At 44.6% G+C, this 16,440-nt stretch overlaps 1 protein-coding gene across 1 annotated transcript; it reads right to left on the bottom strand.

Annotated features, from left to right (window-relative positions):
• Positions 1 to 7,939: 7,939 nt before the first annotated feature.
• On the bottom strand, positions 7,940 to 13,661 carry LOC133115095 (neuronal pentraxin-1-like). The gene is made up of 5 exons (XM_061224826.1): positions 13,127 to 13,661; positions 12,572 to 12,779; positions 11,337 to 11,581; positions 9,362 to 9,541; positions 7,940 to 8,509 (listed from the first exon to the last, which is right to left on the bottom strand). Exons 1-5 carry the CDS (start codon positions 13,565 to 13,567, stop codon positions 8,288 to 8,290), a joined length of 1,296 nt encoding a protein of 431 aa, XP_061080810.1. The 5' UTR covers positions 13,568 to 13,661; the 3' UTR covers positions 7,940 to 8,287.
• Between the last annotated feature and the right edge of the window lie 2,779 nt (positions 13,662 to 16,440).

Raw genomic sequence — 16,440 nt, 5'->3', positions numbered from 1 at the left:
TTAGCCTAATCAACTGTGAGTCGCTTTGGATAAAGGTGTCCGTTAAATAACTAATGTAATGTAACTAATAATCTAATCCTAGTCTCCAGTCAAGACCTTGATGAGTAGAATCAGGTGTCATGGTGCTGGGCTGGATAAAATTGGATTAAGAGACTGAAACCCGTGTGGGAAGCTACCAGAGATGATCTGTGTCCTGATGACATATTCCGGGAGGCTGCCGCTGGTATCCAACATACTCCATCTTCAGCCCTGTGTGTATTTTTTATGGTTTTTGGCAAAATAGTCCAAGCAGTCTTTTCACCAGCGGGGGAAAAAAAGAGAGCATTTTTCTGCAAAAATAATAAAACTTTTATGGGTGAATTCTCCACCAGCCTCCGACTGCTCTCACTCCTCCTGCTGCACAGTAACAAACAGACGATTCAACAGAAGAAGCGCATGTTCACTGCCTGTTTTATGAAGCAGAGATTTGATGCATAGTTTTGCAAAAGGCCTGACGCTGGGCTCGATTAGACAGAGGGGCGTGTGCACAGGTACACACAGGTGAGCTGCTCGTTATTTTCCTTTTTAAATCACCTTTTATTTGACCTGTTTAGGCTCGTCTGCACCAAGAACTATGACTGCAACCATAACCATGTGAGCGTCCACACCAAGAACTAGAACTACAACTATAACCATGTGAGCATCCACACCAAGAGCTATAACTACAACTATAACCATGTGAGCATCCACACCAAGAGCTATAACTACAACTATAACCATGTGAGCATCCACACCAAGAACTATAACTACAACTATAACAATGTGAGCATCCACACCAAGAACTATAACTACAACTATAACCATGTGAGCATCCACACCAAGAGCTATAACTACAACTATAACCATGTGAGCATCCACACCAAGAACTATAACTACAACTATAACAATGTGAGCATCCACACCAAGAACTATAACTACAACTATAACCATGTGAGCATCCACACCAAGAACTATAACTACAACTATAACCATGTGAGCATCCACACCAAGAGCTATAACTACAACTATAACCATGTGAGCATCCACACCAAGAACTATAACTACAACTATAACCATGTGAGCATCCACACCAAGAACTAGAACTACAACTATAACCATGTGAGCATCCACACCAAGAGCTATAACTACAACTATAACCATGAGAGCGTCCACACCAAGAACTATAACTACAACTATAACCATGTGAGCATCCACACCAAGAGCTAGAACTACAACTATAACCATGTGAGCATCCACACCAAGAACTAGAACTACAACTATAACCATGTGAGCGTCCACACCAATAACTATAACTACAACTATAACAATGTGAGCATCCACACCAAGAACTATAACTACAACTATAACCATGTGAGCATCCACACCAAGAACTATAACTACAAATGATTACGAAGTGAGCCTCCACACTACCGAACGATAATGGTTTGTAAATAGTCTCTCTGCTATCTCATTTACCATTTTGCACGCAACGCCCTGTAAATTCGGATGGATTCCCATTGGCTTGTTAGTATTCTGTCGTTCATGCAACTGGAAGAAAATGCTCTGAAGGTGATCCTGACGATATTGTTGGTCACTGTCATGTTATATACAGTGGTGTGAAAAAGTGTTTGCCCCCTTCCTGATTTCTCATTTGTTTGCATGTTTGTCACACTTAAATGTTTCAGATCATCAAACAAATTTAAATATTAGTCAAAGACAACACAAGTAAACACAAAATGCAGTTTTTAAATGAAGGTTTTTATTATTAAGGGAGAATAAAAATCCAAACCTACATGGCCCTGTGTGAAAAAGTGATTCCCCCCCCTGTTAAAACATAACTTAACTGGTTTATCAAACCTGAGTTAAATTTCTCTTGCCACACCCAGGCCTGATTACTGCCACACCTGGTCTCAATCAAGAAATCACTTCAATAGGACCTGCCTGACGAAGTGAAGTAGACCAAATGATCCTCAAAAGCTAGACATCATGCCGAGATCTAAAGAAATTCAGGAACAAATGAGAAAGAAAGTAATTGAGATCTATCAGTCTGGAAAAGGTTATAAAGCCATTTCTAAAGCTTTGGGACTCCAGCGAACCACAGTGAGAGCCATTATCCACAAATGGCGAAAACATGGAACAGTGGTGAACCTTCCCAGGAGTGGCCGCCCAACCAAAATTACCCCAAGAGCGCAGTGACGACTCATCCAAGAGGTCACAAAAGACCCCACAACAACAGTCAAATAACTGCAGGCCTCACTTGCCTCAGTTAACGTCAGTGTTCATGACTCCACCATAAGAAAGAGACTGGGCAAAAATGAACTGCATGGCAGAGTTCCAAGACGAAAACCACTGCTGAGCAAAAAGAACATTAAGGCTCGTCTCAATTTTGCCAGAAAACATCTTGATGTTCCCCAAGACTTTTGGGAAAATACTCTGTGGTCTGACGAGACAAAAGTTGAACTTTTTGGAAGGTGTGTGTCCCATTACATCTGGCGTAAAAGTAACACCGCATTTCAGAAAAAGAACATCATACCAACAGTAAAATATAGTGGTGGTAGTGTGATGGTCTGGCACTGTTTTGCTGCTTCAGGACCTGGAAGACTTGCTGTGATAAATGGAACCATGAATTCTGCTGTCTACCAAAAAATCCTGAAGGAGAATGTCCGGCCATCTGTTCGTGACCTCAAGCTGAAACGAACTTGGGTTCTGCAGCAGGACAATGATCCAAAACACACCAGCAAGTCCACCTCTGAATGGCTGAAGAAAACAAAATGAAGACTTTGGAGTGGCCTAGTCAAAGTCCTGACCTGAATCCTATTGAGATGCTGAGGCATAACCTTAAAAAGGTGGTTCATGCTCGAAAACCCTCCAATGTGGCTGAATTACAACAATTCTGCAAAGATGAGTGGGCCAAAATTCCTCCACAGCGCTGTAAGAGACTCATTGCAAGTTATCACAAACGCTTGATTGCAGTTGTTGCTGCTAAGGGTGGCCCAACCAGTTATTAGGTTTAGGGGGCAATCACTTTTTCACACAGGGCCATGTAGGTTTGGATTTTTTTTCTCCCTTAATAATAAAAACCTTCATTTAAAAACTGCATTTTGTGTTTACTTGTATTGTCTTTGACTAATATTTAAATTTGTTTGATGATCTGAAACATTTAAGTGTGACAAACATACAAAAAAATAAGAAACCACTGTAGTTGTGGTGCGGACTCCACTTGGGAGTTTTTAAAGCCACATATTTATAGTTATCTTTATAGTCATAGTTCTCGGTGTGGATGACCTTCATAGTGTTACCATGGCAGCAACAACATGCTGATGCTAAGATCCTGTCATGGGTTGTCCTTGCTGTGTACAGTACATTACATTACATTAAAGGCATTTAGCAGACGCTCTTATCCAGAGCGACATACAATGAAGTGCAAATCAAACACAGGGATGAGTACGTTCAGGACCTGAGAGGAAAGTACAGTTCAGAGTCCTAGCATGATCAAATAGACACAAATCTTACCCTTGCAGAGCACATCAACTTACCAACTAGCATACTGCAGTCGGCAGCTATAGTACCCAGGATATATGCTCGTGCTGTGGAGGCGGAAAGTCAAACTTTAATAAGATTGGTCATAATAGACCTTACTGTGAAGGTCAATGGAGCCCAGACGCCAAAGAACCTGGCCAGGTACCCAGAATGGGCTCTCACCCTCACTCTCCCTGTCACCCTCAACCTCACCCTCTCCCTCACCCCCACTCTCACCCTCACCCCCACCCTCACCCTCACCCTCACCCCCACCCCCACCCTCACTCTCACTCTCACCCTCACCCTCACCCTCACTCCCACCCTCACCCCCACCCTCACCCTCACCCCCACCCTCACTCTCACCCTCACCCCCACCCTCACTCTCACCCTCACCCTAACACTCTCACTCTCACTATTCAGTTGCTCTTGAGACCTCATGGGATTTGCTGGACGAGGTTTTCATGGTGAATCGGTGACCAACCCTCTTTGTTGGTAATTGAAAGTATAGGGACATAATTTTAAGCAGGGGTGTCCAATCTCATCAGAAAAGGGCCGGTGTGGGTGTGTGTTTTTCTTTTAGTCTGGCACTATTAGGCTTGATTCGACTATGAATTATAATCAATAATCAAATAGTAATCAATCAAGAATCAATGAGCCTGTAGCTTAGTGGCTATTTTGTCTGCAGTCAAACTGCCTTTTTTAAACCAGTTAATATTCACTTGTAAACGCATACATGTGATATGTGCAGTTCATTTTCTTCTTTTATTTTTACATTTTTAGCCCTGTGATCAGAAAACACAATTTTGTTCCACAAATCAAAAATGGTTGCAGTTTCTTCATGTGGTCACTAGATGGTGCCAGAGTTCACCAAAATGAAGCGCATTTTCTGCTGAATTTTTGAGGTTTGGAAAAATACCCAAAATGTGTAAATGGCCATCTATTATAAATATATAAATATATATTTTAATTAAATAAATGTAGATAATCATTATAATTGATCAAAATAATTTTTTCTTGAAGTCTACCGCAATAGTAGAGTCTGGCAAAAACATGTATTTTACATAAGCATGTAATCTAGAATGATTTACCAGTAAGGTTACATTTTGATGATTAGTATTGTACCCCTTCACACAGGTAAATATTGATAGAATTCTCTGGAAGGTACTGCTCTCCCTGGACCTGACTTGACACAACCATACAGTCATACTGTGTATTCAGTGAAAAATAAAGAGTAGTTTATGCTCTGTCTGGGTCTGCCAGGCAGTTTGAAATGGGTTTCTTTTTTTGATGTTGCTGAGGGCATTTTCAAAAGTTCTGACTTTTTTTGTGCAGTGCAATCGATTTCTGCATTCTTCTCCTGACAGATTACATGACGTTGGTTTGGGATTTTGAAATCAATCTGCCAGTTCTGGCATGGGCGAAAAAAATAAAAAGAGAGTGAATACATTTTGATAAAACCTAGGAAAGACACAGACAAGGGCAAATCTGACAGCCTTAAGAGTAGGAAAAATACTTGTCTGGGTGGTTTTTGTTGCCAAAAAAGTAGCATTTACACATGCGAAAGCTGTTCTGTTTTATTGAGTTTTTGGTAATTGTACATGTAATTATACTTGTAATTGGAATTGTACTTGTAACTGTAATTGCCTGGCTCGGCAGGCTTCATCCAATGGACCTCCCCGGTGTGCCAGGGTTTTGCAGTGTTTGCAGCAGGTTCATTTCCGTCCACTAATCCTGCAGTCTGTGAGTCCTTAATTACCACCCTTGGGGCCTAAATAGGCCATTTCGTTCACCGGTTATGTGCCGTAATCAATCCCACCAGCAGGTGGCGACACTGTGCCCCAACACAACCCACGGTAAAAGCTAATTGTAGCTGAGGGTCAAATTCATTGCAAAAAAACAAACAAAAAAAACTGGCAGGTAGTTGTTAAAGATAGAATTCTCTCACGAACCCAATGATACACCCTCAGAAAATAAGTGACAGTGGAGATCAATTTTTTGTTCTTCAAGGATCCAATTTCCTAAATGTACCCTGAAAGTGCAGTAATGTTTTGTTTGGGTACAAAGGACAAAATACATTTTCCTGGCAAAAAAAGGTCCAAATTAATTATATATTGCTGGCTAGGGGTACAGCGTTATTTACATATTGGGTACCGCCCCAGCGAACATTTTGAAAAATGTTTTCAAAAATACTATTAATTTCATTTTTATTGAATGTCCCTGAGTTGAAGTGCAGGTTTCAGCATCGTAGCATATGGTGGTTCTAGATATACAGAGACGCATGCCCAGAGACACATGCCCCCCTATAAATCCTGAGTCTTAGGAGGACAATCAGGAAGGGATTTTAGTTCATAATCTTCCTTATGTGTGTGGATGCAGAGTAGACCTCAAGCAGCGCTACTCCAGCTCCACGTCCTGCGTGTCTGCAGGTATTTGCTCCGACCGTGCGCTACACCGCCTGATTTCACTCTTCATTTTACCTGCTTGGCTCAGATAATAACACTGCGGCCCACAGGGCGTGGCATTGAGCAGCGCTGATCTAGAGCGTATCTCACTGCACGAGACTGAAAGGGAAAGGGGGCCCCAACATCTGCATGTTCTTGGATCTTTGTGCCCGACGTCCCTCATGGAGGAACGGGAGAGTTATTGGAATCACTGCGGTGTAATAATTTGGGCAGAAAGGTGATGCAGTGGTTAGCACTGTTGCCTTGCGAAGAGGAGGCTTCAGGCTCTCTCTCACTCAGACACACGCTCTCTCTCTCTCTCTTCCTCTCACACACACACATACCCTCTCTCACTCACACACATGCTCTCTCACACACACACACACACACACACACACTCTCTCTCTCACACACACACACACACACACTCTCTCTCTCTCTCACACACATGCTCTCCTCCTCTCACACACACACATACCCTCTCTCACTCACACACACTCTCTCTCACACACACACACATACTCACTCTCTCACACACACACACACACACACACTCTCTCTCTCTCACACACACACATACTCACTCTCTCTCACACACACACACACACACACACACATGCTCTGTCTCACTCACACACACACACACTCGCTCACTCACACACACTCTCTCTCTCTCACACACATACACACATACTCTCTCACACACACACACATACACACACACACACTCTCTCTCCCTGTTTGGTATGTAAGGTACAAAGACAGCAGGATTTTGTGTCATCATTTTATTGCAAAAACTAAATCTTCTTCAGTATTGCCATGCTTGTAGCAAATAACAATAAAAGTAAAAAAAATCTCCACCCATAGGGCTGGTTGTAGGAGATTTGATCAGTACTAGATTTCTTTTATCATGCTCTTAATGTACAGATAACATTCCTGATACAGAGTGCAAAAACCCTAACCAAACGTCAGGTCTTAACTATTTGTCTTTAATTGCTTTTTGTATATTTACATAACACTAATGATTCATTTCTATTTAAAATAAAGCTAAAAGAAATCTAATATGGACTAATATTCTGAATATTTGCACTGGCCCAAGGCACCCAAACTTGTATTAAGTTGGCAATTATAATATCTTTCTCAAACTCGTCAAAATGTCCCTCTCATAACTAGAGATGCGCTTCAATGTCATTCTGAACACTGAGATGTCATTCTCCTCACAGAAGCCTGTGAGATGTCCCTCCTAACTGGTCGACTCTGCAACATATCCCTTTAAGAAAAAGATAAAGTGACGATCTCGCGTGTGAGAGATGTTAAAATGTCAACACGGCAACACGCTAAGCAGATACGGCGAGGAGAGGAAGAGGAAAGAAAAGGAGCGGAGAGGAAGAAGAAAGAAAAGGTCTCTGCGTTTGTTCTTTTGCACGCGGCATCTTGCCGAGTTCATGTGCTCTTCGTCGCAAATGACCCGGGAGGAGAGGACAGGAAGTGATGCGTCCTTGTTTCCTGTCGACTGCCACGACGTCAGCGTTGTCATTGTCCACCGGTCCCCGGTCCCCAGTTCCCAGTATCAAAGAGACAAATCCTGTCCTGTGCTTATTCAAAATTCCCTTTTTGCCATCCAAAAAGAATAATAATTAGAAGACAGGCCGGGGGGGAAACGCAGAAAGGCCCATCAGGCATCGCGCTTCAGCAATACGTCTCGTTTAAGACCCGCCTGGCTCCTAACCCTCAAATCCTGGAGGGCTGCAGTGTCGGCTGGCTTCCGTTGTTTCAGCATGACTGATTATTTTACGTCATTGATTGGCTAGAGGCCTCTTGTTCCCAAGGCCTCAAGTGGCTGCTTATTGAAAGGAAACAGCAAAACACCTGCAGACACTGCGGCCCTCCAGGACTCCAGGAGTTTGACCCCCCCCACCCCCACCCCCACCCCCCACCCCCCACCCCGCTTTAAGGTGAAAGATCAAAAATATGTCAGCTAGAACGTTCTTAACTGAACATTCTTATTCTGACCAGTATAACAATCACTCCTGGTGATTGAAAGCAGCCGAGTTCTAGAACACCGACTTAGAATGTTGCAAAAAACATTCCAAAAAAAAAAAACCTACTCTTCAAAAAGGATAATACCGTCTTGCTACATTCCAAGAAATCCACAAAAATCTCTTATTTTCTTCTTTTTTCCCCCATATCTAGCTAAAATGAAGTAGTCCCTTTCTTCACACGAACGTGTCCATATTTTCCTACGTCCTTTGACACGCAGAGTTCGGGGACGGCGCATTTCCGTACGCTTTTCCCTCGCGAAAAACCCTTCAGTTGAGTTGAAGGCAGGGCTCGAAGGTCCACTTGGACGCCCCGCCGTAGATGTCGATGCCGGTCTCCGCCCAGGAGAAGACGTTGCCGGTCTGCGCTTTGTTGCTGCATGTGGCCAGGCTGTACACCTCTCCGGCAGAAAGCTTCTTGTCCCAGATGTTGAAATTCGCCATCTCGCCAACAAAGGCCTGTGTGGCATCAAAACCACCTCCTAGGGTGTCCTGTGAAAAAAACACGTTAATTAAACATTCATGCAGATGTTAGTGGAACTCCAAAGGTCACGGTTACATTGCGTGTCATTTGGCCGACGCTTTTTATCCACAGCGACTTACAGTTGATTAGACTAAGCTTCTGGGCAAATTGGCTGAGTGACCTTTTGAAGGTCATGTCCGTGTTTCTTATGTGCGGACCCTCATAAACCCCTCTCCATTTCCAGTTGACAAATGTACACAGTCCCATGATGCAATGTGATCATCAGAACCGGCATTTAAAACACATTACAGGTCTAATTGATGTTAGACCTAATTTGTTGAGCGACTAGACTAGACGTATTAGTGTTCTGCTCCTATCCACTTAGATGTTTGACGCATTGTGTTTTCAGAGATGCTCTTCTGCACACCACTGTTGTAATGTGTGGTAACTGTCACCTTCCTGTAAGCTTCGACCAGTCTTGCCATTCTTCTCAGAGCTCTTTCATTAACAGCGTGTTTTTGGATGTTTTTTGTTTTTCGCACCATTCTGCAAACTCTAAAGACTCTTTGGTGTGAGAATCACAGAAGATCAGCAGTTTCTGAGATACTCAAACCATTCTGTCTGGCACCAACAATCATTCCACAGTCAAAGTCACTTAGATCAAATTTCTTCCCTGTTCTGACATTTGGTCTGAACAATTGCTGAACCTCTTGACCACGTCTGCATGCTTTTATGCATTTGGTTGCTGCTACGTGATTGGCTAATTAAATATTTGCATTAACACGCTGGTGTACAGATCTACCTAATAAAGTGCTCACTGAGTCAAATTTGTTTTGGCCCCGCTCACGATGCAGCCCTACAGGGTGGGGGGGGGGTTGTACCTGTTCCTGTCCCAGCACGAGCACCCCCTGTGGTTTGATTGGGTGGTAGGGAGCCAGGTTTTCACCGTTGCCCCTCTGGACGCCGTCCTGGAAGGCCTCCCACACGCCGTCCCGCGTCGTCCACGTCACGCAGATGTGGTGCCACTTCCCGTCATTAATGAGGAAGGGCAGCTTCGCCACCTGTAGCACAGAAATCAGTCACCCCTGTTATACCTGTAGCACAGGAAACAGTCACCCCTGTTACACCTGTAGCACAGAAATCAGTCACCCCTGTTTCACCTGTAGCACAGAAACCAGTTACCCGTTACACCTGTAGCACAGAAATCAGTCACCCCTGTTACACCTGTAGCACAGAAATCAGTCACCCCTGTTACACCTGTAGCACAGAAATCAGTCACCTCTGTTACACCTGTAGCACAGAAATCAGTCACCCCTGTTACACCTGTAGCACAGGAACGTCACCCCTGTTATACATGTAGTACATAAATAAGTCACCCTGTTACACCTGTAGCACAGAAATCAGTCACCCCTGTTACACCTGTAGCACAGAAATCAGTCACCCCTGTTACACCTGTAGCACAGAAATCAGTCACCCCTGTTACACCTGTAGCACAGAAATCAGTCACCCCTGTTACACCTGTAGCACAGAAATCAGTCACCCCTGTTACACCTGTAGTACAGGAAAGTCACCCGTTACACCTGTAGTACATAAATCAGTCACCCCTGTTACACATGTAGTACATAAATCAGTCACCCCTGTTGCACCTGTAGCACAGGAAAGTCACCCCCTGTTACACCTGTAGTACATAAATCAGTCACCCCTGTTACACCTGTAGCACAGAAATCAGTCACCCCTGTTACACCTGTAGCACAGAAATCAGTCACCCCTGTTACACCTGTAGCACAGAAATCAGTCACCCCTGTTACACCTGTAGCACAGAAATCAGTCACCCCTGTTACACCTGTAGTACAGAAATCAGTCACCCCTGTTACACCTGTAGCATTATAACAGCACTGCCTGCAGACAGCATTATATCACTGTAATAATATTCAGCACAATTTGGCAAGTGTTCAACTTGATTTCCTTCATCTAGATCACTGTGCAGTGAACATTTATTGAAGTAAAATTGAAAGTGATATTTGTACTTTTAAATAAGAAATGAGCAGTTAACCGATTTGATGAGATCCAGCTGAAGTGGCTTTTATCTTTCAACTTTGAGCAATGTGTCTGTGTTTCTCAATACTTTCAAAGCGTTTTGCAAAAATTCTGCAAGGCTTTGGATGTTTACTTGCTGGCTGTTATTCCAGTTGATTTTGTGTACACTCTGTATGTCTGTGTGGACATGTACACAGTGTACACTAAATCAACTGGAGTAACAGCCATGAGCTTTGACCAATCTGGCCATTCTCCTCCTCTGCAAACTAGAGATCAGCCGTTTCTGAGATATTCAAACCGCCCTGTCTGACACCAACAATCATTCCATGGTCAAAGTCACTTTGATCACATTTCTTCTCCATTCTGACATTTAGTCTGAAAAACCGCTGAACCTCTTGACTGTCTCCATTCTTTTATGCATTTAGTTGCTGCCACATAATTGGCATTAAATATTTGCTTTTACAAGCTGGTGTACAGGTCGACCTAATAAAGGGCTCAGTGTACCTGCATTTGGCTGCGTTTATGTATTTTGTGTGTCTGTGTGTGTGTGTGTGTGTGTGTCTGTATGTGTCTGAGTGTGCATGTATAAATGTGTGCATGTTTGTACCTCTGTGTGTGTATGCCTGTGTGTGCATATGTGTGTGTGTCTGTGCGTGTGTAAAGGTGTGAGTGTATTCAGGACTGTGGGTGTGCGTGTGTAAATGTATGAGTGTATTCAGGACTGTGTCTGTGAGTGTGTGTGTGTGTACACTGTGGGTGTGTGTGTGAGTGTGTGTGTGTGTACACTGTGGGTGTGTGTGTGAGTGTGTGTGTATCCACCTTGTCGTTTATGAGAATCTCCATGGGGTTGTTCCCCCACTCGATGAGCACCAGCTCGTTGGCCTGTCCCGGAACAGCGTAGGAGAACGTCGTTCCCACTCCCGGAGAGGCGTTAGACTTGATCCACATCGCCACGGTGAACGCGTACATCTCCGGAATGCTCTTCTTCACTTTGGCGTACATGTAGTTGGTTCGCATTGGGAAGGTCAGCTGGAATTTATCGAGTGGCCTGTTGTCTTTCTGACCTACAATGAAAACGTTAAACGCGCAATTAAATATTTTCAAGACAAGTAATGCGTTATTTACGCCCTGCGCGCGGCAGGTAACGTATACCAGATGGGCCTGTTGTTTTCGAATGCGCCTTGTTTTGGGGCTTCTCTTCTTTTCGTCTGACACTTAAAAAAAAAAAAAACGTCTTCATCCGACACTGCGGCGCAGATCACCCGTCCTGACTGCTGATGGTTACACAACTAATCCAGTTTCTGCGGTATGATAGCGGTCACGTGAGCGGGAGCGCAGGGAATAGTACTCCTTTTTCTCTTGCTCTCCCCCTCCCTTCCCCTCTATCTCTCTCTCTCTCTCTCTCTCTCTCTCTCTCTCTCTCTCTCTCGCGCTCTCTCTCTCCCTCCGCCCACAATTCTCGCCCAGATTACCGTAGCACACGGTCCAATGCCGTCTGCGAAGCGATGCGGCTGCCAACCGTGATCAATACCCCAGATAATACGTGCCAAGGCGTGGGGAACATCAGTGAGCGTCGTTAGGCGTCCCGAATGAAGTTTAGCGACTCAACGCTCGCCAGGGGAACAGTGATAATAGGTACACCAAATATCACAGGCGACAGGTTGACTATTCCTCGCGGAGTGCTGGGGGTTTGTAAACGGGCGACCAAAGCGAAATCACTGAGGCAGGCATCCAAGTGAAGATGCCGTTATGGCATTAATGTGGAATGGGATATGCAAAGCAATGCGGATCTCATCCCCGGCTCCCGACGCACCATGTCGCTGTGACAATATTATTACAAGCCGTAATATACGGATTACTAAAATCACGTGCGTTCATTTGTAAATGGAAGATTATCCGTAAGGCTATAAATAATATTCCTCGCTCCGGGCAGTGACTCAATCTCCCCCGTACGTCGTTTTTTAAACGGGTAAATAGTGCGGAATACGTGCAGGAATCATGTTTGCGTTCTTGCGCGCTATACTTTCTTGGTTTTCTCGGCTCGCATAAGTCACCTTTTTCCAGGTCGGTGATCCGCTGGTGTAGGGAGGTGAGCGTAGTTTCCACTTTACCGCGCTGCTCGGTCTCGTTCCTCAGACCAGCGTCACTCTCCTCCAAACTGTTCACACGGGACAGGACCTGCTTCTCCAGGTCGTCGATTTTCTTCTGAAGCAGGTCCTTCAGGCTGTTCGCTTGCGCTGAATTATTGTTCCGGCTGAATTGCTATATAAGTGATATAAATAAAAGTGAAAAAGAAGTCAGCGCTCCCTGTTTTCAAAGGGTGTTTGAGCCAGCCAAACGTTTAAACATTTACCCGGCACACTGTAGCTACAAACACGCCAGGTATTAGATATTACTGCCGTATGATATTAAAAATGATGTGTATGAATGCGTTTTCTTAATTTGTCGTAAAAGGCAATATTTTTTTTCCATCATACAGACAATGCTAGATAATCATAGATAAATCATATTCCTGGAAAGTTCTCGTACATATTTGTGCGTTTGAGTGAAACGTATTGGTTTGTTTACATCCATTGTTGCTCCATCAACAGATCACCATTAACACATACCTCAAGATTCTCCAGCCGCTGTCTCAGTGATTGTAACGTCTGCTCCAGCTGTGCCAGGGTGTTGGGTGGACCCCTGGACACGTCCCCCATCGTGTTTTTGGACCCCGGTTCTTTCCTCCTGCCCCCGGCCCTGCCGTCTCCGGGCTCGGGCTGACTCTGGCTCTCGCAGCGACCTAATTTAGAGGTCAGCTCCCTGATTGTGTCTTTTTGGTTCATAATGGTTTCCTTCTGCTGCAGCACGGTCTCTCTTAACTGCATAACGGTTGTCTTCAAATCTTCCACACCGCCGCTGTTCTGCACAACGGCCGAGCACAAGTCCACATCCTTCGGCACGGAGGTGCAGATGAACTGCGTCTTCTCCACGTCCTGGGTCGTCCCGTTAAAAAACAGGAACGAGAGCAGGAAAAGTTTCGACGATATTCCCTTCATGGTGGTGTGCATTTTTTTTTTTTTTTTTGAAGGGTGGCCAAGTTGTTTTAGTGCCGTGTAGTAGCTTAACAGAGCGATGTTCGCGGTGCGACTTCAGCACCGCGGAGCTGTTCCGTAATGTTGTGAGCGGTTCGCAGAGCGCGTCTGCCTTTTATAGAGCGGCACAATCACGCGCGCGAGGGCGACTCGGGTTCCGACCTGATCGCTGTTTTTCTTCCGTTAAGGAGGGGGGGGGGGGGGGGGGAGACGTCACGGTCGAAGATGCGGTAGTTTTAGCCATGCCCACAGGATAGTAAATTATCGATTGAGTCCATGTGGTTTGTCGTTCATCGCTCGATAGTTTTCATTAGTTTACTCAGCAGAAATCTAATTTTGGCTGGCAGCAGTTATTGCAAACAAGAAAGGAGTACGTTAACAACATGTAGGCTAAAGATCAACGCTAACAGGACTCGCCGGCTCTTACTTACTCTGAATAAGATACGATAAGATAAAGTCCCAAATAGATAAAATAATAACAGTGATCTGAATGTTAGATTATATACGGAAAGAGAATTGTAATAGGTATGGTTATTTTTAGCCGATCTATGAAATTGAAACAGTCTATAAGAAATTCTTTGTATAAATTTTTAAAAAAATTGTGAATACCGCTAGAATGGATTATTTGTTATTCTTTATTATTAGTTATTAAAAAATAATATCTAGTTTCAACCAGCGCTTTCACTTCTGGGTCTATGTCAGTACAGTACTCTATTCTGTACTGTACATGTTCAGCTGTACATATGACAAATGAGAGATGGAAGAAACCCTAAACACGTGAAACCCACAACAAGATGTCCGTCATGGACGATTATTTAACCAATCAGAAGCTCTTTCTCAGCCCAATACAGTGAGTGACCTGGGCAACCCCTGTGTCAGGTTTGGGGGAGAGAGGAACCGGGTGCAGAAAATCTGGCAGGTTTAATGAAGTAGGCAGATGGGGCAGACAGAGCATCATCCAATGATCGTGCAAAGTTCAAAAACGGGGCAGAGGTACAGAAACGTGATCCAGAAAGCAGAGTCCAAAGAGCCAGGCAGGAGTCAGAAATCCAGAAATACAAAACAGAGCGTAACAGAACAGAACAGAATCCAGGGCTGACAGCACGGGGAAGAGGAGGCTAAAACTGGGGTAGGGAACACAAGGGCAGAACTCGGGAACAGAGAGAGACAAACTAGCAAAAAGAAACTGAAAAGGACAGGTATAAATACACAGGGAAATGAGACAACCTAGGCGGGGCATGGGAGTGAGGGCGGCCTAACAAATACACATCAGGTGAGACACATGAAAGGGCAATCATACGATAACAAGGGAGGCACGAAGATGCGGAACTGGATTCTCATAGACACACATGTTATACAAACGGCCCCGGATTAGGGAGTAGACAAATGCACAGAGTTAAGGAACGTAGCGATAGTGGAGAGCAGGTGCGAACACTTGGCTGAATTAAGGCAGGCAATTTAGAGATAGAACAGGGAGGCGGAGTTACAGAGAAGTGTAGAAAAAGAGATAAAGTTAATCTGTTAGTATATGTGATCAAACTATAATTACCTTAAAGCTAGTGACTGTTAGTCAGTTAGACAGTCAAATTAGTGTGTTAATATAATTAGTACTGTACAAAATCTATGTTAGTTGGTATTAGTAGATTAGTGTTATCTACAAACATGAATGGAGAGAAAGCAGGAAGTAAGAAAAGCGAGACCGAGAAGGAATCGTGGGAAACCGGAAAATTCAGAAAACACCTGAATAGTGAATCACGCAGACGGGCTCAGAACTACATAAAGACACAGATATCACAGGGGAAGATGAGCGCAATGACTAATGTATTGTAAACAGAAAAACCAGACATGAATATGAAAAATAATACATTTACAAAAACACAGAATAAGCTAACAGACAGAATCCAGGATCATAACGCCCTGTTCATTTTTCATTTTGTGCCACCTATCATTACAGTTAGATTTACTGTGCAGAGGACCTGGGGCTGTCTGTTCCCCAGTCAATTTAATGTTTCCGTTGCATCATAGCATTCGGCCCAAATAGGCATTATTCAAAGCCTTCACGTATCTCTGATTGGGCTTTCAAGCCGCGATTCTTCCGGGTGGGACGTTCAGTCTCCATCCGGGCGCGAGGAGACAGACTGTCTGATGCCTCTTCTTCATTCAGTACAAGTCCTGAACTTTTCACTCGCTGTGATTTTGTAAAAGTTTCCAGTGCTGGTTGGTTCCCTGGTCCCTTGTATTTTCTCTGCTCGGAGCAGCGGGATGTTTACACGCGCTTGGAGGTTCTGATCCGGGCCCGCGCCCATCTGCAGGACGAGGTTATCCAAAGGGCCTTCAGCGTTGATTAAGTACAGCACATCGATCAGGGGAGCGGCGTGCTAAGCTGGGTATTAAAAATGCAGGGATCGGGAGGAGTGGAAGAGGCACATCAAAGCCAGGAAAAGCGCGTCTCGGGCCGGACCCCAGGAGCATTTCGAGTGTTCTCCGCTCCGGCGGCTCCCTCTGCTTCGCTAACGAGCCGCTCCTGCCGCAGCCAATCGTGTCGCTCCGGCGTCCGCGCAGCGGGAACGTGCCGTTGGATGACGTTCCGCACCGCGGGTTTCTTCAGACCGCGAACGTGGCTCGCTTTCATCCGCTCGCTGTCCCCGCGAACGGCACTCGCTGTGTGGGTGATTGTGCGAGTACGAACAAAAACAATCAATCACAATCAGTCCAGTGTGTGTGTGTGTGTGTATGTGTGCGTATGTGTGTGCTTGTGTGTGTATGTTTGTGTGTATGTAGGTTTGCATATGTGTGTTTGTGTGTGTGTGTGTGTCTATGTAGGTTTGTGTGTGTATGTAGGTCTGTAT

Source organism: Conger conger, chromosome 16, assembly GCF_963514075.1.
Source record: "Conger conger chromosome 16, fConCon1.1, whole genome shotgun sequence".
Taxonomy (NCBI): Eukaryota; Metazoa; Chordata; class Actinopteri; order Anguilliformes; family Congridae; genus Conger; species Conger conger.
Note: the sequence above shows the minus strand (reverse complement) of the source record. Positions and strands in the feature narration are given on the sequence as shown.